The 23,995-nt window shown below is 37.0% G+C and overlaps 1 protein-coding gene across 13 annotated transcripts in view; it reads right to left on the reverse strand.

Moving 5' to 3' along the window:
- EPB41L2 (erythrocyte membrane protein band 4.1 like 2) overlaps positions 1-23,995 on the reverse strand; it is a 198,261-nt gene that overhangs the window by 86,939 nt on the left and 87,327 nt on the right. For all 13 annotated transcript variants that reach the window (XM_072965861.1, XM_072965860.1, XM_072965869.1 and 10 more), the window contains 2 exons: positions 17,463-17,950; positions 16,227-16,439 (listed from right to left, as the gene is read on the reverse strand). In XM_072965861.1, coding sequence (XP_072821962.1) covers positions 16,227-16,439; positions 17,463-17,936 — 687 coding nt within the window. In that variant the 5' untranslated portion in view covers positions 17,937-17,950. The remainder of the gene's footprint in view (positions 1-16,226; positions 16,440-17,462; positions 17,951-23,995) is intronic.

The following is a 23,995-nucleotide window of genomic DNA, read 5'->3' on the forward strand; positions in this document are numbered from 1 at the left end:
GCTGGGAAGCGCACAATGCAAACCATACATCACAGCCCCGGAGCTATGTATTCTGCACCCGCACTAAACTACACTATGCAAGTATAAAAGGCCAAGGGAAGAAAGGTATGCACAGGGCAAAAATGACAACTGAGACACTGTCACGGGGTGGGGGTGGGGGCTGGAGGAAATCAAAGAAAACCATACAGAAGGGGAAAGACAGTGTCTTAAATAGTCTCGGACCATCATTTATCACATCATTCTTTCCCTACCAATCTGAATGACACACCTCTGTGCCAAAAGATCATTGAAATATGGGCCAAAAAAAAAAAAAAGGAGGAAACCACATCCAATGATTGTTGTGTTAAAAATATAATTCCAGAAGTAAATGAGTCATTTATAGTAAAAGAGGATTTTTTAAGTAAAGTTCCCCTGATCATTATGAAGTCTGAAAAAGGTTTTCCAATTGCTCAAAAAAGAATGATTTGTGTGTATTATATATAAAATATATAAACATATACATTAGATATAAAGATATATATACACATACACACACATCTATTGTTTTTATTTTGAGTAGTTGAAATATTTTTCAAACTTAATTTTCATTAATGACCAGGAAAAATTTGTATATATGTCTATCAACAGATAGACATGCATTATCAAAATTACATAAGCATGTAGGTTTCTTATAAGTCACTACAAAGAATGGTGAGAAGAAATCTTTCTTGTATAGTATTCCTTCAAGACTTGCCTCCAAAAGGCGAGGGAGAAAAAGAAAAATCCTGTCACAGTTCATTGTAGTCTCTATTTCTTTCCATACACAGGATTCAGGGAATTATGACTGAACATGGGGGAAATTTTGCAGTGTTGCTGACATGAATGACATAAAATACTATTCAATGTAGTCTGAGGTACTAGAAATAAAAATCAAAAGGCTGTTGCAAAACACACAGATACGACCAGAACATACTACATAACACCCTCCAGTAACCGTATCCTGCAATGATGTTAGCCGGAAGCATACAGGCTCACCTTTAATAAAATCTCATGCATATATACCTTACTAATTCCTCAAGGGCAGAGAAGCTTGCCTTTCTTCTAGAAGTAAGACCCTATTTCATGAGCTCAGTGCTTCCAAGTCCACTCAAGTCTCAATGCAGTAATGAGATGGAATAATTTTCTACCCCAGTCTACTGGGTTTTAAAATGTTTCAGAATTCTTAGCTGAGCATACAATTCATCTCATACGCAACCAGGTAAATTGAGATCGCAAACAAGATAGAAAAATATGTTTCATTTTATGGTATATGGAAAATGGCAAATAAATGCTAATTTTTAGTTTTAATAGATACAACATCAAACTTTTAATCGTTCGTCCATAGCCACATCCTACATTTCTAAGGTGGGTGTAGAAAACAAACCACAGGTTTTCATCCATTTTCCAAACACAAGAATCAGCTAGTAACCACGAGATGCCCTCTTGGAGGACTTCGATCTCCAACTGCAGAACAGATCTGCTAACAGCTATTACAAAAACCAAACAAGCTGGCTCCAGGGTAATCTGAAAGCCAACCTCCAGAATGGAGCTTCAGAAAACCTCACAAAACCTCCGGAGCAATGGATCTAGAAGCTTGTTACGCAAACCATTATTTGTTGATGAAACCTAAATATCCACACACAAATTTTACACAAGAAATCATACTTACGTTTTGGCTTTAACTAAATGATAAGGAATAATAAGCACCCCTGTTAGTTCTAATACATGTCAGCTGCTCAGCTGTTCATAAAATGTAATCCCTTAAATGCCTTCCTCTGGTAATAAAAGTTTAATGGGATGGTACTGTAGTATATGATAGCCAAAAAGCCTGCGATTTCTCATATGCAAAATCTAACTCTGTGTCTATTTCTAGTGATTATTAGTTTAAGTAAATAAATTGATCTTCAGCGTTATTTTCTTAATCCAACTGGCTATGGGCAATGTCTCTCTTCTGACTCTCCAATAAGAGGATTAAGTCTTTGGACAGTAGAGATTAGTTTATCCATAATTTCAATATAAAGTACATTGTTCTTAAATTTTGTTTTTCTTCTTGCTTATAAAATCACTAAAGTTTAATTTTTGAATCAAAGCAAGTTCTTTAAACTACAAAGTCAACCTGATTATTTAGATGGTAATATGTTTATATTATGAGCCTTCCAAGTTGCAAAGTTATTGATAAAATATAAGAACAAGATACTGGGAATTCATCCAAGGCAAAGGACTTGAGCATTTTCATCAAATGTTCAAGAATAATGGTAAAATCCTGAGAAAAAAATACCCAATCTCAGGAGTTTATAATGATGATGATAATTACAGCTAATACTTATCAAACCCTTACTTTATGCTGGGCCTTGCTCAAAGCAAAATATATCCAGATAAATTCAGCCAGACACTTAATAAGATTATCTGCAGTGTTAATGAAGGGTCTCAACTCCACTCACTTTCTTATTGCTAAGGAATGGTAATTCCCACCAGCCACGTTAATATTTCAACACAGAACTGATTAAGGAATCGCCCCATACCTGGGGAGCAGGTGCTCTGCCCAGGAGCACCTTGGTAGACAATGTTATGGTCTCTCAAAGTAGTTCTTGATTCTGGCTGCACAGCTGCTTGAGTCTAGCATCACACCCATTGAATCAAACTCTTCAAAGGTGCCACTTGGCATCTGTATTTTTTTTTTTTTTTTTAGTTTTTGTATTAGACTTTATTTTTTAGAGCAGTTTTAGGTTCACGGAAAAATTGAACAAACAATACAAAGATTTTGCATGTACCTTATACCCCCACACATGCTTGGGCTCCTCCATTATCAAATCCCCCACAGAGCAGTATGTTTGTTATAACTAACATATCGTAACCACCCAGTTTACATTCGGGCTCACTCCCGGTGCTAAATATTCTGTGGGTTTGGACAAATGTATGATGCCGTGTCTCGACCACACCGTTACAGTATCCTACAGAGTATTTTCACTGTATTCCTGTATTTTTAAAAAGCTCTGGCTAAAGCACTGTCCTATACACCAGGAACTGACACACTGTAAACTGACCATACTTCAGTAAATGTGTGTGTGTGTGTGTGTGTAAATTAAAAGCTTAACCAAGGATTCTGACTATGAAGCAAAGCTGACACCAAGGTTGGCAAACAGATCTCCTCTCCCAGAGTAAGACCATCAGCCCTCACACTCCAAGTCCATCCACCTTGCACTTTCAGTCTGGCTAGGCAACACCCAATGGAGTAGACTCACCTTTCACTCCTTTCAGAGACCTGGACACAAAAGCCAGGACCCAACCCACTAAATGATACATCAATTGCTCAACATTTCACTTAATATCCTTTTTAAAAAATGTCAGATACAAAATTGACCTGACAATCTCTAGTAACAACTATACCTGAGAAGATTTCTTTGGGCAAGAAATCACCAGGTAAAAAAACACAAGGCACCTGTTGGACTGTAGTTCTTATCACAAACCAGGCCCCATGAAACTATTCTTATGTCTATTGGCCAGGAATGTTTAAAGTATGTTTAAAGAGTTTTTTTTAACAATTGATCAAAGTGGAAATCAAGTTGTAATGCAGAAGACTCTTAATCACTTAAATATTTACTTTACTATTGCAAAACAGAGACAAACAGGATCTGACACAGAGGGAAAGGTCTTAAGGAGGTTCTTAGCAACAGTAATTTCCTTATACCTCACCACCTGAATTCCTGATTCTTGAATTCAATGACCAGCAACCTGTGGGTAATCTGAGGGGAAAAAAATCCATTTCATTTTGAGCTATCTCAGTTTTTAAACACAGATCTGAGGCAACCGTGTTTCCATTTAGCTTGACATTTTCCCCCAAGTATAAGTTTTTCATTCCAGGGACACGACTAACAAACTAAAATAAAACAAAAGACAGAGTGGCAAGGTCTTTGTTAACCAAGGGGAAGCAGAGGGGGAAACAGATGAATCTTTGAGTTTGACTTAAAACACATGCAAATAAATTAATTCAACTACATAAGGAGAAAAACAGTGAGGCATCAGAAATGTGGGGGTTCAGAAGCAGGAAAGGCAGGGAGCGTCTGGATGTCTCCCCAAAAGACCACCCTACCAGCAGTGCGTCCACCTGATCCAAAGATGCCAAAACCCCGGCCCTCTACCCCACTCACAAACCACTTTCATTTCCTCATCGCCCTTGGCTTCATGGGTGGAATTCTACCACTTGTGATTCTTCAGCGTGAACAGGTTTCTGTTAAAATGCAAATATCTCACAGAAGACCATACAGGTAATCACCCACACACTGAAAGTCACTCACTCAGACTGCTGAACCTCTCATTACTTAGCTGGGAGATCTGTTACATTTGAGAAATTTGAGGAATTTTGATTCCTGATGGAGAAAAAGTAGGTAGGAAGCATAGGATAGCAGGTTCTTTTCTTTTTTTTGTATTATACACAGCATTTTTTGTATTATAATACTACAAAAGAGTAACAGGATATCATGGAACTAGGAACAAGAAAGTCTAAGGGGGAAAAGCAGTGAAAAATCAGGAAATGATATGAAAAAAGGGACTTAAAATTTAAACCTGAATTAGAAAAAAATGGGGTAGAAATTCTGTCTTTGTCCACCCGCTCAGAGATTTAGCACCCAGAACTCAGTTCAAAAACTTAATGTATAGACTTTTACAAATCCACTTGGAATTCTAATCATTTGTGCATTCTTTCTATGGGAAAACATATTCTCCAAATAAATAATTTACTGATGTATGATGTGTACATATAACCTATTTATAAGCTGGAAATGTCCTTTCTTCACATATCCAGATGGTCAACTCAAAGCCCTCCTATATTACTTCTATCATAAAATGCAGAGTGACATGTGACATCTACTTGAAATTCAGAATCTTTTCCAATGGAAATAATATTTTTACATGGCAAATGGGTTTCAGACCATTTGTTCCCCTTCCAAACTTCAACTCCCATCCCCAAGCCTATTAGGTCAGTAATATGCCCAAATGTGAATACTAAAGTCCATCGTAAGTTTTCCAGCAGAATTTGGAGACGGTTTAACATTTACTGAAAAACCTAAGTAAAATCAACACATGTAGATAGATGAAACAGTCTGACTGCATATTTCAAGCAGAATAGCATTTCCATCCTTTCTTCTATGGTGACCCACTCCGCTTGGCCCAGCTAAACACACACGCAAAATAAAATGGACTATATAGACACCTGCAGGAACTAATGAAGCAAGAAAATGAAAACTAACCAGAAGAATTTTCAAGAAAAACAATGAACAATGTCAAAACAGATGCTACTAAAGCTACCACAGGCAATTCTTTTTATAACAAGATATCCAGAAAACCTCCTGGCAACTTTGATATGTGCTAAATTGAGGAGGAAGGCCCACTTCATCCTATCCTAGTGACAAAACAGGCTCCCTGTTGAGATTTCCCTAAGTAGAAAGTGGAATTCTAATTACAGATGGTGGATTGAATACACACATTTAGCTCTGCTCTCTATGGGAGCTCTTCTAAAATGATGTGGTGTGTGGACTCATATTCATTTTCCCTCCGACAAGGGAAAGGAGAAAGAGAATGGAATCGGAGCCAACAAAATTTTGGAAAGCAGACTGGAAAAGGGTGAGTGAGAGAGTCCATGCATTTATTTTTATTTGACATTTTCTTTGCAACCTCTCCTATGGGTGGGAGCTCACCTCTTCTTAATGTGTAGCAGAAGTGAAGAGATTAACCAATTTGAACCCCAATGGTATTCTGGCTTTGCAAGATGGGAGAATTTCTAGTCAAAGCCAAGCCAAGGAAAGCCTGGGCCAAAAAAGGCAACACTGGTCAGGCAAAGTGTGGCTTACTCCTAACAAAGTTTACATTTTACTATGCTGTCCTGGACATATAAGGAAGTAGGCATCCAAGTCTTTTCTTATAACCCCAAATTTCTGCTTGGATTCTACTATTCAACCATTTTCAAAATGTACTAAGTTAGGCATCGCTGAGTTTTCCTAAATGCATCATTTTTCAAAGTCTAAGAGTTCCTTTCTCCTCAGTGAAGATTTGCTTACCAACTCCAGCCCATAATAACTTGGCACTTCTGCATTTTTATTTATCTACACCATAAACAGTACTTTATCAACTATCTGCATGTTGTCTCACATGTAAAGTTAATCTCTGAAAGTAAAATCTATCAGCAATTTAAGAAGACAAATTATACCTCATACTTCTTTATCTTCTCAGAAACCAAATCAATATTAGGGGGTAAAAATTATTTCTAAACTCACAATATATATTTAAATGAATACTATTTTGAGACCAAAATCATAAAATACCAGGCAAATAATGACTTAACTTTTTTTCTTAAAAATTATATACCATCACTAATGGAGGTATATAATGAAATGAAACAACTTTTAAGAAGCGAAAATCCAAATTCCTTTTGTCTAGCTTTTTCTATCATTCCCTTTAAATAGCAAAACTTAATATAAATCTGTGAAAACTATCACTTCTTAGAAAACAGTGGTGACTAAAACTGTTAGATTAAATAGAGGCTGGTATCAAACTTCTAGCCAGATGAGCACACCAAATTGTTCTAAATATCTTCTTCAAAACTTGTTAAGTATCACTTCCATCAAAACTGATTTCAAAAACTGTAAGCAGCAAACTTCTGTAGGCTAGCACATTCTCTGTAAACTATTTGCCTAGAATGAATTTTGACATTTGATTCATACAGGCTGTCTGTGCTACAGAACAGCTTATTAGAGCATCTCTATTCAAATCACTTTAAACTGCTGCCGACAGAAATATGGAAAGAGATTAACAAATATGACAAACAGATCATAAGACTCAGATTAAGTTTCCTCCATGTTAATAACTAGACAATGCATAAAATCAGACTCAACCTCAAAACAGATCAAAATGGCATATTCTGCAAAGAAGCACAGTTATAAAATGTAGTTCAGTCAATAGGGAGGATGGAGCTTTTGTTTTGAGGTTGTCTCTCCAGAGCACAAGAGTTTAAAAAAAAAAAAGGTAGAATAATATTCCTAGTCATAAGTTTTCTAACAGAGTTTATGTGAAACTCTGTTGGAAAGCATAACTAAATAAATACAAAAATAGCAATCTGACAGATCATTTCCCAGTGCTTTAATCATTTAGCCACCTTGCATGAAGCATTGTTTTTCTGACTAGTCCAGCGCTTTTTGGGGGCCATTTTTATTATATTCCATTCAATCCCTTTAGGGTCCAAATGTTAGCATATCATATTACAGTGCTGTAAATAGGGATGATAAATTTTGTCCATGTTTCCACGAGGCCGCGGAGTCTGCATCCTGCTGTGGAAGCAGTGGATGGAAAGAATGGTCCCAGCTCGAGCTTCTGTGAAATAGATTAAACAATGCTCACAGGTAAAGGCCAGACTCTCAAATCTCTGCCCCCTATTCAAGCTCCTGCACACATCGCCAAAGGAATCGGGGGAGGGGAAACAGAGAGGTAGGAAGTTTTGCCAAATACTCTCCTCCCTGATCCTAACAGTTGAGAAATAAAAACTATGTCAGAAACATCTTGAATTGGCTCAAGAGATGCCTGGAGAAGAGACTGGAAATAAAACAGTAATGAAAACAGAGGGATTCTGGGCAGAATGGGTTTAACAAAAGATACTTTGTTTTTTTGTTGGATGACAGAAAAATAAATTACATCTTATCTGATGAACTCAGAAAAGGAGTTAATAATGTTTAATACTGACTTCTTTTATAGAGTGACAAAAATGTATCTGAACAGATTCTAAAGTACAAATTTTACTCTGAAAAGGACTTTCCCCACCATTTCAAATGTTATTCTTCCTTCAAATAATTTTTATTCCAAAAGAGAAAACTAATTCAAAGATCTGGTGCTGGTTCCACTACCACCTTCATGTTAGAGTAAAAACTTCCTAAGTGGTAAATTCCCATGGTGCTGGCATGTCTGGCGGCATGTGTGGGAAAGGGGAGGCAGAGATGGGTGTGGCCTTCAAAATTATGTCAGGGTGGTCACTGAGAGGGAGAAGTTCAAGTTTCGAGCTTTCAAAACCCATTGACACAAGGGCAAAAGAGGCAATCCACAGACTGTGGAACCAAAGTGGGGAAGGCCAAGGAGAAACCACGTGGTTGAATGCTGACAGCTGAGAAATTAAAACCATACTATACTCTTTAGTTCGCTCAAGAGAAGAGGAACAGTAGAGAAAAAGAGGCAGGGAGTAAGGTATTAATTATATTCTCCTCTCCAAGCCCAGCTGATACCCAGCCAGCCAGCAACCTGACCCGTGGCAGCTCGGATTTGTGTGAAAGAATTCTGAGGCCTTTGGGAGTCCACTTCCTCTAGGCTGTGAGATCCTGAAGGGCCAAGACCATACTTTGCCCACGTCTGCATGGCTCTCACACCTGGCAGGTTCACAGCCTTTAAAGAAATTCAATAAATCTTTTCATTTATTTAGGTCCATGAAGTGTTCATACAAGAAGTTAGACTACCCTTTTCTAAGCATTTAAAAAGCAGGGCATTCGGGATTAGCAGATACAAACTATTACATATAAAATAGATAAACAACAAGGTCCTACTGTAGAGCACAGGGGACTATAGTCAATATTCTGTACTAACCTATAGTGAAAAATAATATATAAAAGAATATATACGTATTCCTGAATCACTGTGCTACACATCAGAAACTAACATAATTAAGATAAAATATACTTCAATAAAGAAATCAAATTACCTCTTAAAAAATATAAATATATAAATAAATAAAAAGCAGGGCACCTGTGGGCAGAAGAAGTAATATGAGGGAGTGAGGGACTATATACATACACACACAAATCTTTCTTTTCTAATTGGAGAGGATGGAGTGACAAATTAGGAACATAAACAAGCAAACACAAGCATTTAGCTTAGATAAAGATGAAAATTTTACACACGTACAAGAAAGAGAGAACTAAATCAACAATTAACTTTTCTATGAGAAGTATTATAGGCAAAGCCCTGTATTAATGCCCTTTAGGGAAGAAAGAAGAAAGTCTTTTTTCACAAGGAACTAACAGTCCAGGTGAAGAAACAATGTAAGCATGAGAAAAATCAAACAACAATACAAGGGCTTAGCCGTTGCTCAACACAACAACACAAGAGACTCTTTCACAGGGCAGCACATGATTAACTGTCAAATTAATGGTGTAAACAAGTTTGGAGGAAGAAAAAACATTCAGAAAGCTGAATTTAAGTTGGGCAATAAAAGATAGGGAGAAATCGTGCAGATGGGGAAGTCGAAATGGCAGAGATAGTCTGCTCAGAAACCTGAAGAAAGGACAGACAATTCAGTGCCTGATTGGGAGACCAATTTGGCTGGCAGAGGAAAACACAGAAAATCCTATTGCAAAAGAGAGATCAAAAGACAGTCTGAGGTCGTACCTAACAGCATCAAAAGGCATCTGAGGTCATACTTAATAGCATGCCCAGCTAATGAGTCTGCTCTGCTCCTGTGAACTCCTCATGGTCTGTAAGCTGGACCAAAGTATTCAACCCTAGGCATAGCATGGTAGCCTTCTCCCAGTAAGTAAATAAAAATTAAGTTACTGTATAGAATTATTACCTTAAATTCCTTTTTTGAGCTAAAGGACAAATGGACAGTTAGCCAGAGACATTCCATATGGACCTATGTCACTGGAATTTTAAATTGCATATAATATATGCCAATTAAATTGTTTATAGTTCTCTTTAAATCATATTTAAATCTAACACTATTTTATGGGAGTCTGGAGAGAGCCACAATGACCAGATCCTCTGCAAGAATGTAGATAGTTAAAATCAGTTAACCAGTAAACCTAGAAAGGGTCAATTATGGAAGTCTGAAAGAACACCCTTGGAGGGTGACAGTAGACAATCAAGTAAATATATAAAACACACTCAAAAGCCGTAAGAGCAAGTTGGATTTCTGAGGCCAGTGCTATAGACAAGAAAGGCAAGAAAGACCCTGACACATTCTACTGTCTGATAAATACTTTATCATCAGAACACTGACGAAGAGAGCCTACATTCTGATAGCCTGATTCACAGCACTGAGAAAAATGGTCCTGACATTCCTGTGTGGGCAGGAACAATGCCCTCAATTCTCAGACAAAATCAACACGTGGGAACAACTTTCAGATGCCAGAGGAAAATGTGAGCAACTCTAACTCCAAATGCACATTCACTCGTGCTTCCCAAGTCTTACCGGAACTTTCACATTTATTTGCAGACTTTAAAATATACATATACAGACTTATCAGCTGCAGTAAAGCCAGTTCAGTTCCAGAAATAGAGGAAGCAAATATTTTCATTCTTACTTTGCAATCTGAGAATAGAAGAAAAAGAGGAAGCGACTTCCCCAAGACATCCAGAGAGTCAAAAGAAAAATAAACATAGATCTCCTGACTTTAAATCCATGGCTCCAACTGTATTTTCCGTTAGAGGAAAGAGCCCTGCTGTTTTAACACACTGAGTATGTAAATGACTTCAGTGGCGACATCACAAGAATCCTCCTATAGTGGAGTCTCTGGAATAAGCATGCAGAATTCAGGAGACTCCCGAAAATTCTTTACAGTTAAAATCTGGCACCAAAGGAGCTTGTCACATATCATTAAATATCTCAATGAGATCCAAATAGATAGAGATCAGAGAATAGAAATTATAAATTTTCTTCACTAAAAAATAGTAATCTTCAAATTAAACGTTTTTTTTAATGTTCAAGATTTCAGTTTCTTATCAAGAGATGATGAATTAGTATAAAATGGAAATCACAATTTTCACTAACTTCAATGAAGTAATACTTTACACAAGGTTTGGAACAAATGCACAAAGACAGACTCGGCCTTGCGTCAAAAATAACGCATGGCTTAGCAATAAGCCTATTGTTAGTTATATAAGCCAAAAATAACATTAATTAAAGTCAAGCATTTCCATATTTTTTTACTTAATTACATTCATTCTCTAAAAATGCACTGTTATCCAATATTTAGGCTCATAAATATTGTGTGTGAAGCATTTTTATCCACTTAATATTAATATACACTCTTTCCACGAAAGAATGCAGACTCCAAAGATAACAATTAGTTTTTGAAAACGGTGCTGCCTTGGCTCCGTGGGCAGTCTTCTCCACTTAATTCCTGAGGTTCAAGAATAGGCTCATAATGGCCCACAGGAGAAAGAATGTAGAAACAGAGAGCCAGAAAAGGGCGGGGTGGGGAGGGGAACACAGATGGACGTACAGAGATCGATCTAGCTATTTTAAGGGAGTAGTCTGTGAAACAGAGACATCAGGACACCAAACAAACAAAAATATTCGCAAGAATTATGTTGTAAGAAAATCATTAAGTTAATACAGTAACGCTGACATTAAATGGTTTAAAAGGGGTGCTATTGTTGCACCAAGCCTGTTTTATCTGTCAGACCAAATGTTACTGACAGAAAAACAGGAAACCGCCCAACTTTCCCTAATCATATTGATAAAGTCATATCTATAAAGACCACTAGTGTGCATCATAAGCAACGCAGTGAATAAAGAAGTCCCCCTTAACCGCCTGCGGCCATGTCTTAATATCTAAATAGCACTCTTGATCTTGTTAGGTCTTAAATACTAATAACTTTACATCCTCTGGTCCATTTCTTCCCAGCTCCTTTTTGCTCTATCAATCAGTTTTAAGTGTCCCACCCTGGCATGTGTGGCCTTCTAGAACCTCATCCTGCTCTATAAGGTCCATGTAAGTCAGGCTGTTCCAGCTCCTCGAGATTTTCTGCACAGGCCATGCTCCTCTCTGTTGTAGGTGCTCTGAGTGAAGACATGTAGGCCCCCTTCAGTGGGCATGTTATAATCCAAAGGTCTAATTGAAAATTAGATACATGTACATACAAAAAGACAAAAAGCAAACAATAACTATAAACATCTATGAAGCCATGATAGACATACTTATAATCTTTAATAACAGTAAACAGATGGAAACAAATCTAATCTCCCCAACCAAATAAAGTAAAAGTATTTCCTGCAGTGTATTCATTTCCTTTAGTGCTTGCAAGTTCATCAACAGAGAGTTTCCTACAACATACTTCCCCACCCCAAGTAGTCCTCAGACACCAACTTCCGGTGTGGGGCTACAGAACGACAGATACGCAGCATCAGCATGTCACCGAACGTGTCTAAGGTCAGCGCTGAAACTGGGAAACAGGAGCATGCTCAAACCATGTGATGGCTGTTGTTCAGGCTATGCTCAGAAGAGGAAGTGAGAGCAGTCTGTTCAGTATCAGACCCATTCCAATGACACTAAGCAAGCACTCAGAGAACCCAGATGCAAAGAATTGGATAAAAGAAAAATTAATCAAAAGAGGGAATGACACTTCTAAGGTCTGCATTGTTACAACACCTATTATGACACTGATGAATTACGGCCTATAATCAGATATGGTCACTGCCTAGAATTCTAGTGAACTGTTGGTACATAAAATCTGCTGTGGGATCACATCACTAACATCTACTCAAATTCCGTTTTGCTTTGTATCTGACGGGGAAAAAGAAATGTTTACTCAACACATAAGCTACAAGCTTATTTCAAATTTAGCTACTGTCCTCAAAAATTTGTTCTTGTAACGGTACATTAACTAATCACTTACTAGCTAAAAGATACTCTGTAAGTTAACAGTCATTGAAATAAAGACTCCTCTGCTTCCCCAACCAATTTAAGCCTTGGTGAATTAAAGAACAACACTGCTGCTTTCAACTTGGAATACTTTCTAAACTCTGCTCAAAAGATCTATTTAAAAAATGACTCGATTTTGCACATATCATAGAAGAGGGACTCGTCACACATGTAAGAAATTGCTTTATTTTGTACCATTCCAAAACGAAACTGGATGATGAATATATGTGTGCTAAACAAGATGGGGAAAGGAGGAGGGAGGCACAGTGATCAATATTAGACTTTACTGAGTCAGGTGTGTCTGTGAAACACCAAAGATCACTCCTGAATAGAAGTAAAGGAGAAAACGGGAAATAAATTCAAGTAAACAAAGAAAAATAAGACAACCCAAAATCACATAGTTCAGTAATCATCTGAAATAAATGACCTAAATTCACCAGTGAAAAGACAGAATCCTCAAATGGGATTAAGAAACATGTCCCCTCAAAGCCATAAGAATACAATGTTTAAAAGCAAAAAAAGGGGAGGACATAGCTCAGTTGGCAGAGCACATGTTTAGGATGTACGAGGTCCTGGGTTCAATCCCCAGTACCTCCATTAAAAAAATAAACAATAAATAAACAAACAAACAAATAAACCTAAATACCCCCCTAAAAAAGACATAAAAAAAGAACAAAAAAACCTTTTTTTAAGGAAAAAAAAAGGAAGAAGAGGCAAAAATAGAAGTCCAGACAGTCCTTCACAAAATAAAGCTAGTACGGAAATATTAATATTAAATAAATTTTAAGGTATCATATGATGGTAAAAAGGGAAAGTCTAAGAATATACAATTCTGCACAGGTATGTATCTAACAATCCAGCCTCAAATTTTATAAAGTATACACTTACAGAAATACAAAGAAATTCCTAAATCAACTATTATAGAGACTTTAACACACACCTCTAGGCAGTTAATTACTATGTAGACATCCTGACCCATATAATTAATAAGTCTGATCAAGAGGACAAACTGGAAACCTGTGGCAACAATGAAAGGATAATGCACTTTCCCAAACTCAAAAGAACTATTATAAACATTGACTACACATTAGGCTACAAAGAAAGCCTCAACAAATACAACAGAATCTTTTACTTAGACCACATTCTAACCACAATGTAATAAAACAGGAAATCTGAACAAAAGAAAAATGTCCTCTCCCCACAAGACATGTATACATATATTCACCCACAAACACAGACACACTCTGGAAATTTAAAAACACACTAATAAAAACTTCAGTGGTCAAAAATGACCCATAATGGGCTTGAGGAAATATTAAGAACTGAATGACAATTAAAAGCACAGTATTTCAAAACTTGTGCACTGAACAGGAGGCACATGAAGGGAAATTACAGCCATGAAAGCATAAAGCATACATCTTTTTCCCAAGTATTCAACTCAAGAAATTAGCAAAAAGACAGAATCCCAAGGAGAAAATAAAGAACAAAATATTACAAAATATAAATCAAATAAAACCAAGCTTTTTCTTTGAAAGAAAAGATTAAAATGGTTAACTCTGCACCAAGAATGAAGAAGAAAAAGTAAATAACACAACAAATGGAGAGGAAGTTAAAATCAAATACACAAGACAAGAATACTATGAAAAACTTCATACCAATAGATTTGTCAAATAAGATGAAAAGGGCAGTTTCCACTAAAAATATGAATTACTCAAACCGATTCAAGAAAAACCAGAAACACACTGTAAGAAAATCAGATGATTAAAAATTTAAAAATACCCCCAACCTTATTTTTCCCACAAAAAAGGCCACCAGCCCAAGACAGTTTTAAAGGCAACTTCTACCAGGATCTCCAAAGAATAGTTAAATCTCTAATTTATCCAAACTTATCCAGAGAATATTAACAGGTAAGCAACTTTATGAGGCTAGACTATAACCCAGAAAACAGTCATGAAGACAACTTGATAAAAGAAAATTTAAAACAATATATGAAAAAATCCTAGATTAAAAATGAAAAAGCAACGCCAAATCATCATAAACAGGTAGTATTTATATTAGGAATTCAAAGATGGCTTAACGTTAGAAAACATTAATATAAATTACAACATTAACCGATTAGGAAAACATGATCCACTCAGTTGCTGCAGAAAATACATTAGATAAAATCCACTACCTAGTCATGTCTTCCACCACCTATTTATGAAACTGTCTAGTTTAGTCTTAGAAACTAGGACAGGAATATCCTTGAGGGGAGGGTATAGCTCAGTGGTAGAGAGTGTGCTTAGTATGCATAAGGTCCTGGGTTCAATTCCTAGTACTTCCATCAAAATAAGTAAATAAACAAACTTAACTACCCCCCTCAAAGAAACAAAAAAAAAAAATAAAGTTATGTAAGTTATCCTTAAGTTAGTTCTCAAAATCTAGACTCCCTAACTTTGAGGATAGATAGTAAAAATAAGGAACATGTGGTCACATAGACTGGGCCTGAGTCAAGTTCAGAACACCACTCTATTGTTTTCTTATTGTCCCCCTCCCCCTGCTACTGAGACCCACAGTATTCTCTGTCTCTCTCTCAGAGCTTTAAGGATTTTTAATCATCTTTTGCCACTCCTTTTCTTAAAACAACTGAAATATCAGAATAGTTAAAACTAAGTAAGAAAAATAAAGTTCTGTATAACTAATCCAAAGATAAAGGTAAGGACCATGAAGCACTCATCTTAGTAGTTCAGTGGTCAAGTTCACGACCTTCACAAATTGCCAGGGCTAGAGTCCTGGTTCAACCACTAACTAGTGATGAAAAGTTTAACCTCTCTAAGCCTTACATTCTCCATTTTAAGAGTAGGAATACCCATAATAATACCTGCTTAATATAGAGTTTTACAAGTATTATTTGAGATAATCCATTCAAAGCTCTTCATACAGTTCTTCAGTAAAATTAGCTATTAGTATGTCATGTAAATAAAGTAATTTAGCTATGAAAAGCAACAAACACTTTGGTCATAAAATTATAAGGCATTAAACGCTTTTAAAAAATTACATTGGCTTCAGTCAGCATCAGTGCTAATGAATTACATGCTTGGCAAATCAAGAGTGTTTTTCAATTAAATGAAACTAAATAAATGAGCTACACTTTAAATTATTATCTGTCTCAGGAAGAAAACACCCGGGGTTAAACCGCTGAAATTCCATTACCCTGAAACGTCAACCCAGTGCAATGTTTCTTTCTTCAAGTGAAAAGAAACACTTACAGTCATGAGTAATACTCAGTTTAATGTCTACTTAAATCCAGAACAGACCCCAGCCAATACATGTGACCAGTGCTGACGGGCAGATCAAGGGCCCGGCCCCACTTAGCCCTAAGGGTCAGGGACTATTGTTTCTATGTTTTCTTGTTTTTTAATGCAAAACTGTGAAACAAACTAGCTTATAGGAACACAAAATATACGCATTGTGCCAGACCACAAACGAAGGCAGAAGGTACTTATGCTTCATCCCACACATCAAGAGAGCTCTCCAGTCAGCGCCCTGCCTCACCTCCAGGTCACAGGTGTACTCGGCGCCATCCAGGAGGGTCACTTTACACTGGACAGTTTTGGTCTTCTTGGGGCCTTTCTGAGAGGCCTTCTCTGCCTTTAGCTCATTGGTCTGCACTTCCTTGGTCTCCCTTTTTGCTGCTTCATCCAGTTTGTCCTCTTGTATTTCCTTTACCTTCTCCTCTTCTCTCTCCTTACTTACTGCTTCAACAGGCTGTTAAGGAAAAAAAGAAATTAAGTTCATACTAAAGCTGATCAATTTGCAGAAGACAAGACATTAAAAGGAAAATCTTTAGTAAGAACTGTGATTGTTATAAACACCGTAAGCCTAAGATTTTTTTTTTTTTAATCTAAGGTCCTGTTCCAGGGTCCCATCCAGGACACCACATTACATGTAGCTGTCATGTTTTCTTGGGCTCTGCTCGGTCGTGAGGGCTTCTCAGACTTACCCGATTATTTTTTTAAGTTTCTCTCTTTATTTAACACTTTTTAAAAAATTAAATTCTTTTCTGTGAGGGGTGGGTAATTAGGTTTATTCATTTACATAATGGAGGCACCAGGGATTGAACCCAGAACCTCATGCATGCTAAGCACAAGCTCTACCACTGATCTATACCCTCCCCTAAGCCTAAGATTTTAAAAGACTTCAAAACTTTGCTAGAAAGAATATTTCCCCACATCTTCTTTTCCCCAATCCACTGCCAGGTTTCTCCTTTTGCCAATTTGGTAATTTCAGCATGAAATGAGTAAAAATAAACTATGTCCCAGCAACAATTTAAATATCATCTCAAATAATAAAATTTCTAACTATAATTTCATACCATGGCAAAACCTAGGCTTCATTAGGCAACCAAAATGCACACACATACAAATCTGCTTCCTCCTAGCCACTGAACATTTAAATAAATCAAGTCAAAGATATAAAGGTGCACCGTCTTTAAAAGGAGAGGTGGTGGGACTCTGAGAGGTCCTGCCTAACCCTAAAATGAATAGACATGAATTTTCTATGATCTGCGTATCTAGGGGATTTTTTCTTGCTTTATTATTTTAGAAAAGTTTTAAAAGGAGTAATAGAAGGCTGTGGTAGACCCTCCAAGACCCATATTCCAGATATAGTAAGCCAAGGTTGTACCTTAATACAACAAATCTAGAAATGATTCAAAACAAATGAATCCTTTTTGTTAACATGGTTATGCCAAAGAGCTTTCATTTCCAGACAGTCACTTCTCAAACATACCTGTGTCTCCAGACCGCTCACTGAAGGTTTCTCTTCCTTGACATCAGCCTTCATCTCCTGTTGTTTTCTCTGAGCTGTCTCGTCAGCATCACCCTTAGCCAGCTGTTCTTCTTCGGGAAGAGATTCCTCTTTATCTAAAACCTGCTCTTCCACGACAGCCTGGGAAGGCTCTTTTCTATCTCCTCCGTCTTTGGCCACAACTAAGTCATAGGACTTTTGTTTCTTAAGCCATGGGGGGATGAACCGAGAAACCCCTCTGCTCGCAGAGGGACTTTTCGCTTTCTTCTTCTGGGGGCGTGTGCTGCTTTGGCTTTCAGCTGTAGGAGATGACTGGGGACCCTTCTCCTCCTCTAGATCAGACGGCTGATTCTGCTGATTTTCTGCTACTTCTTTAGGTTTCTCCTTGGTTGCATCTGCTCCTAACTGGTCAGATTCCTTCTTCACTTCAGATGTGGCACCCACTTCGGTAGTCATGGTCACAGCTTATACTATAAACAAAACAAAATCACCAAAAGTTATTTTACAAACTCTTCCAGTTTTGGTTTGGAGGCATGGAGCAGGGTGAGGAAGGGTGGGAAGGGGAATGGCAGAGAGATGAGAGGAGAAAACACAGAAAAAGAAGGTTCACAAGCACAAGAGAAGATGGAGACTGCTACCCTCAATGTTTAGAATTCTCTATCAGAATCAAAGAACCAAAACTAGCATCACAATAGGATTAACTCTAGTTCTGTAGAGGGGGAGGGTAGAGCTCAGTGGTAAGAGTACAGGCTTAGCTTGCAGGAGGTCTTGGGTTCAAGCCCCAGTACCTCCATTAAAATCTATCAATCAAATTATCTCCTCCAAAAGAAATAATGAAAAAGAAAAAAGCTCTGATTCTGTACAGATAAAACTTTAAATCATCAAAAGCTCTAAAAGTGATTAGTTTTATTTGATTGCATCTAGCTAAATAATAATTCACCCCCCAAAATTCATTTTTTAAGGAAAATGACTTTTCTCTATACTTGGTATTCCTTATACTATGATATGAAAATGTTATTGATAATGCTACAAAATTCCAAGACACATTTCACTGTAATTCCACACATTAAAACCAACCTATACAAAACTGCTAGGTATTATAAAAATGAATTTTAAGTTTTCAGTGCTTAACTGCAAGAAAATTAAATCTGGAACAAAAATGACTTCTTTGTTGTGTCACTATTAAATCCCATAATTCACCAACACTGTTCCAATGCAAACATTAGTCTTCAAAGAAAGGAACTAAAACTATAATTAAAACTCCAAATCTCTATCCCACCCAACCTCATACACAGTTTTCTTGGTATTTGTGATTATAAGAAAAGTGTCTAGGGATTCCTAACCTGAACCAAATGAAGACATCATAGGTGGGGAAAAATGCATCTCATGATTCATTCTATCACAACTAATGAAAACTAAATCAAAATTATATCTGAAAGTAACAGGTTGTCTAAATTTTATACAAGCAAAGAAGGACTTTAAATAAAAACAACAGGCAGGCAATGAAAAGATACTCAACATCATTAATTATCAGAGAAATGCAAATTAAAACCACAAGGAGGTATCACTTCACACCTGTCAGAATGGCTATCTTCAAAAAGAACACAAAAAACAAACATGGGTGAGGATGCGGAAAAAAGGGAACCCTTATACATTGTTGGTGGGAATGGAAATTGGTGCAGCCACTATAGAAAACAGATGGAGGTTCCTCAAAAAACTGAAAGTGGAACTACCATATGACCCCGCAATTCCACTGCTGGGTAAATATCCAGAAAAAAACAAAAACACTAATTTGAAAAGATGCATGTATCCAGTATTCTCAGTAACATTATTTACAATTGCCAAGACATGTAAGCAACCTAAGTGTCCATCAACAGAACAATGGATAACGAAGATGTGGTAAATAGGTATACAATGGAATACTACTCATCCATTAAAAAGAATAAATTTTGCGCCTTGCAACAACATGGATGAACTCGAAAGGTACTGTGCTAAATGAAATAAGTCAGACAGAGAAAGACAAATACTGTATGATATCACTTACATGTGGAATCTAAAAAATAAAACAAATAAATGAATATAACAAAAAAGAAACAGACTCACAGATATAGAGAACAAACTAGTGGTTACCAGTGGGGAGAGGGATGGAGAGAGGGGTAAGATAGGGTTAGAGGATAAGAGAAACAAACTATTACTTATTAAATAAATAAGCTACAAAGATGTATTTATTGTACAACACAGGGAATGCAGCCAGTATTTTGTAGTAACTATTCATGGAATATAAGCTTTAAACACTGTGAATCACTATGTTGTACACCTGTAACTTATGTAATATTGTACATCAACTATACTTCAATTAAAAATGAAAAAGTATAAATAAAAAGCACATGCAGGGATGGCAGACACAACACACTCTCTCCCCTCTTACTAATTATAAAATGTACTCAAAGGCCTGGCACCCAGGCCAATGGGAAATTTCCCAGCTATCTCCAAAAGCGGTAAAAAACTTGAAGACTTCAAAAAATAAAGTAAATTTGATTTTTCTTTTTCTTAAAGCTTTATTGAAATACAATTTACATACCATAAAATTCACCTTTTTAAACTGTACAGTTAACGGTTCAAAGCATATTCAAAAGGTTGTGCAACCATCACCACCATCTAAACCTATAACACTTTCAACATCCCAAAAAGAAACCTTATACCATCAATAGTTATTCCCCAGTCTCCCCTTACCCAAGCCTGTGGCAACCAATAAACTACTTTCAGTCTGTACAGATTTGCCTATTTGACATTTCAAATAAATGGAATCATACAACATGTAGCATTTTCACTTGGCATGTTTTCAAGGTCCATTCATGTTGTAGCATGTATCAGTACGATACTTATTTCTTAAAATATTATTCACTATCTTTTGCAAATCATATTTCTGGTAAGAGTCCAGTATCTAGATATATAAAGAATTCTTACAACTCAACAATAAAGACCAAAAAAGAAAAATTTTAATGGGCAAAAAAGGATTTGAGTAGACATTGCTCCAAAGGAAAAAAATGGACAATAAGCACTTGAAATGATGCTGAATATTATTAGTCATTAAGGAAACACAAATCAAAACTACTAGGAGACACTACTTCACATCTACTAGTACGGCTATAATCAAAAAGAAAGATAGGAACAAGTATTGGTGAGGTTATGGAAAATTTAGAATTCTCAGCACTGCTGGCAAGAATGTAAAATGGTGCAGCCATTGTGGAAAACAGCTTGGTGGTTTCTCAAAACGTTAAACATAAAGTTACCACATGACCCAGCAATTCCATGCCTAGAAAATGAATCCCAAGAGAAATGAAAACATACGTTCACACAAAGACTTGTAAATGAATGTTTATAACAACATTATTTATAATAGTCAAAAATGAAAACAACCCAAATGCCCACCAACTGATGGATGGATAAACACAGTGTGACATGCCCATACAATAGAATATTAAGTCTTGCCAAGGAATGAAGTCACATATGAACCTTGAAAACATTATGCTATGTGAAAGAAGCCAGATACAAAAGGCCATACGCTGTATGATTCCATTTGTATAAAATTTCCAGAAGAGGCAAATCTACAGAGAAAAGATGTAGACTAGTGGTTGCAAAGGGTTGCAAGGAGGGGAGAATGGGGAGCAACTGTTAACGGGGACAGGGTTTATTCTGCAGATGATAAACACATTCTGGACTTAGTAATGACAGTTGTACAACCTTGTGAATATACTCAAAACCAATGAACTGTAAATTTTAAAAGGGTGATATCTCAACAATTAAAAAAACTTCAAAATTTTTACATACTTCTGATGTGCAAGCATAGAAACATTCAGTCAGACAGCCTACACTTAACAGGTCCCTACAATGTGCCAAGTATTGGGCACATGAATACAGGCTACCTTCAAGGAGCTAGAGGAGTTGGGGTATAGAGAAATCAAGAGTTTGTTGCTTAAAAAGCACAGGACAAACACTTAAGCCAGATTAGGAGAAGAGGGTCATTAGGCAAGCCTTTCTGCAGAAGTTGACATTTGAGTTGCTTTAAAACAGTAAGTATCCCTATTCAGGCAAGAAAGTCAATATGGGAAGCATGTGCTAGGCATAGGCAAGTGTGTAGAAACATAAGAACATTCCTCCCATCGGAAACTACCAGTACTGAACAAAAATACACTGTACAAGTGAAGTGGGGGCTTGTGAATGGGGATTGGAGGGAAGGAGGAGGGTGAACTGGTGATGATTAAGTAGGAGACACAGACAGAAGGCATAATACAAAAGATTTTGTGTGTCTTGGTAGGAAAGGTCGGGAGGTTGATTGAAAGGCAATGATAAGTCATACAAGCACTTTAAGAAGTGGAGTAATGTAATCAGACTCATGGTTCAGTGAACCCACCTTTGCTGTAAAGTACAGGACAAGAGAAAGAATGAAATAGAAGGACATCAGGAAGCTGTTGCAACAATCCAGGCATGAAAAGGTGATGGTCTATACTGTAGTGGAAGCAGTGCGGTACAGGGTAAGTAATGGTAAAAGGGGAGACTGGATATGACGTGGTGTCTATAATGAAAATAGCAAATCAAAGAGAGAAGAGTAGAGGAAAAGTCCCAGGTCATGAGAGACTGGAGTGATGGTAGAACCATACATGGAAACAGGAAACACGAAGGAAAGAAGGTCTGGCTGACACAATTAAACTAGATTTTTAATTCATTGTGGCTGAGAAGTTTAAGGAGGTGTCCAGTTGGCCACCTGACACGCAGGTCTTGAGTGGAGGCTAGACAGACACTAGGGATACCGATTTGGGAGTTGTCACCACATGGGTGACAGCTAAAAGCACAGGTGATACAGACACCACATAGAGAAAAGTGTAGTTTGAGCTTAGAGGGTCCTGAAGAGAACCTTTCTCACCACCATTTACGAGCCAGGCAGAGGGGAAAGGCACAAAGTGCAAGAAGTACATAGTGAGACAGGGCGATCAGGGGACAGTAATGTCCTTAAGGGCAATGCCAATAGTTCAGTAACTATAATATATGTATGTCCAACCTTACATCTCATTCTTACACATTTAAAATTCAAAATCATGTCTTCCAGTAAGACCATTATGTGAGTACTTGCACTGGCTCCATATGGCACAGAAAATCTTTTTTTCTGTCTCTAAAAGGTACTATTTTCCATGTATCATTCAAGTGGAAAATATTTACATTAATCATGAAATTACCAAAGGTGACTTTTAGCATATACTCTCTAATTAGATTTTGAAAGTTGAATCAATGTCCTGGTAAAAATTAAAACATAAATGCCTCATGCTCGCCCAAGCTAAGCAGGATTAACTGGCAGCTCTCTGGTTACTTTGGCTGTGAGAAACAATCTGGAGACCAACCAACTAAAGCTGATTCCTGGTCAAAATATTATAGAAGCAATGAAATATAAAACTAAAGTTTCAACCATTAGGTTAAAAGCATTAATATTTGTATTTTAATCATAAGATTATCACTCACTGTTTACTGTGTCAGACATCACGCAAATATTTTCTGCTCCTCAAAACATTCTACAGAGTAGGTAATATCCCCATTTTGTGGTAATAAATGGAAGAGTAGAAGTTAAGTGACGTGTCCAAGGCCACTAAATAAATGGAAGACAATGCCGCTGGGTGCACCTGTATTTCGTACGGCAGTCACAACTCCATTGCATAGGAAAGACGGAATCTACCACAGCCCTCGGCTTAGTCCTCAAAACAGATTTATGCCAGTCTGACAAAATGACTACAGAACAATATGAATCTATTCTGTGACTTACTATAATTAGTCCTGCCCCTTCCCGAAATAAGAAATTTACAGACGAGGTCCCATCACATAGAAGATCATACTTGAAGGTTATTACTTGGCCATGTAATCACAACTGAGCTGATGGCACCAAAACTAAAGACAAGGTGCTACTACAGAAACAAACAGCACAGAGAAACCGTATCACTTAGCCCCATAAAGCAGTCCTCCATAATCACTACTGTATTCGCAAGACTAAGTTTTACGAAGTTCGGAGTTGAGCAGTGTTGCCCATCCAAAGGGAAATTATAAGACAAAATACAATGGAAATGGCTGATTAGATTGTAAATATTCAACAATACGGGTGGATACAATTTACGTAAATAAGTACATCCTTAAAATAGTTTCAAGAGATCAACAAAGCTCAAATCTAAACACTAGCTTCTTTGTTGATAAAATGGTTTCTTAAACAAATTACCACCATCAAGAAAACATGATTATAGCGCATCCGTTCACCATAATTATCATGCCTGTAACTCACAGAGTTTCAAATGTGGATAAGCCTTTAAATACCACTGCCCACTAAAATGGAAACTCCTGCAGGGGAACGAAAGCCTTTCCACTAAAATGAAAGCCCCCTGAGGGCTGGGATCTTGGGATCTTTTTTTTTTTTTTTCACTGCTATTTCCAGCATCTAGACTGGCACATATGGGACACCAGATAAATATTTACTGAAT

The sequence above is a fragment of the Vicugna pacos genome, chromosome 8, assembly GCF_048564905.1.
Source record: "Vicugna pacos chromosome 8, VicPac4, whole genome shotgun sequence".
Lineage (NCBI taxonomy): Eukaryota > Metazoa > Chordata > Mammalia > Artiodactyla > Camelidae > Vicugna > Vicugna pacos.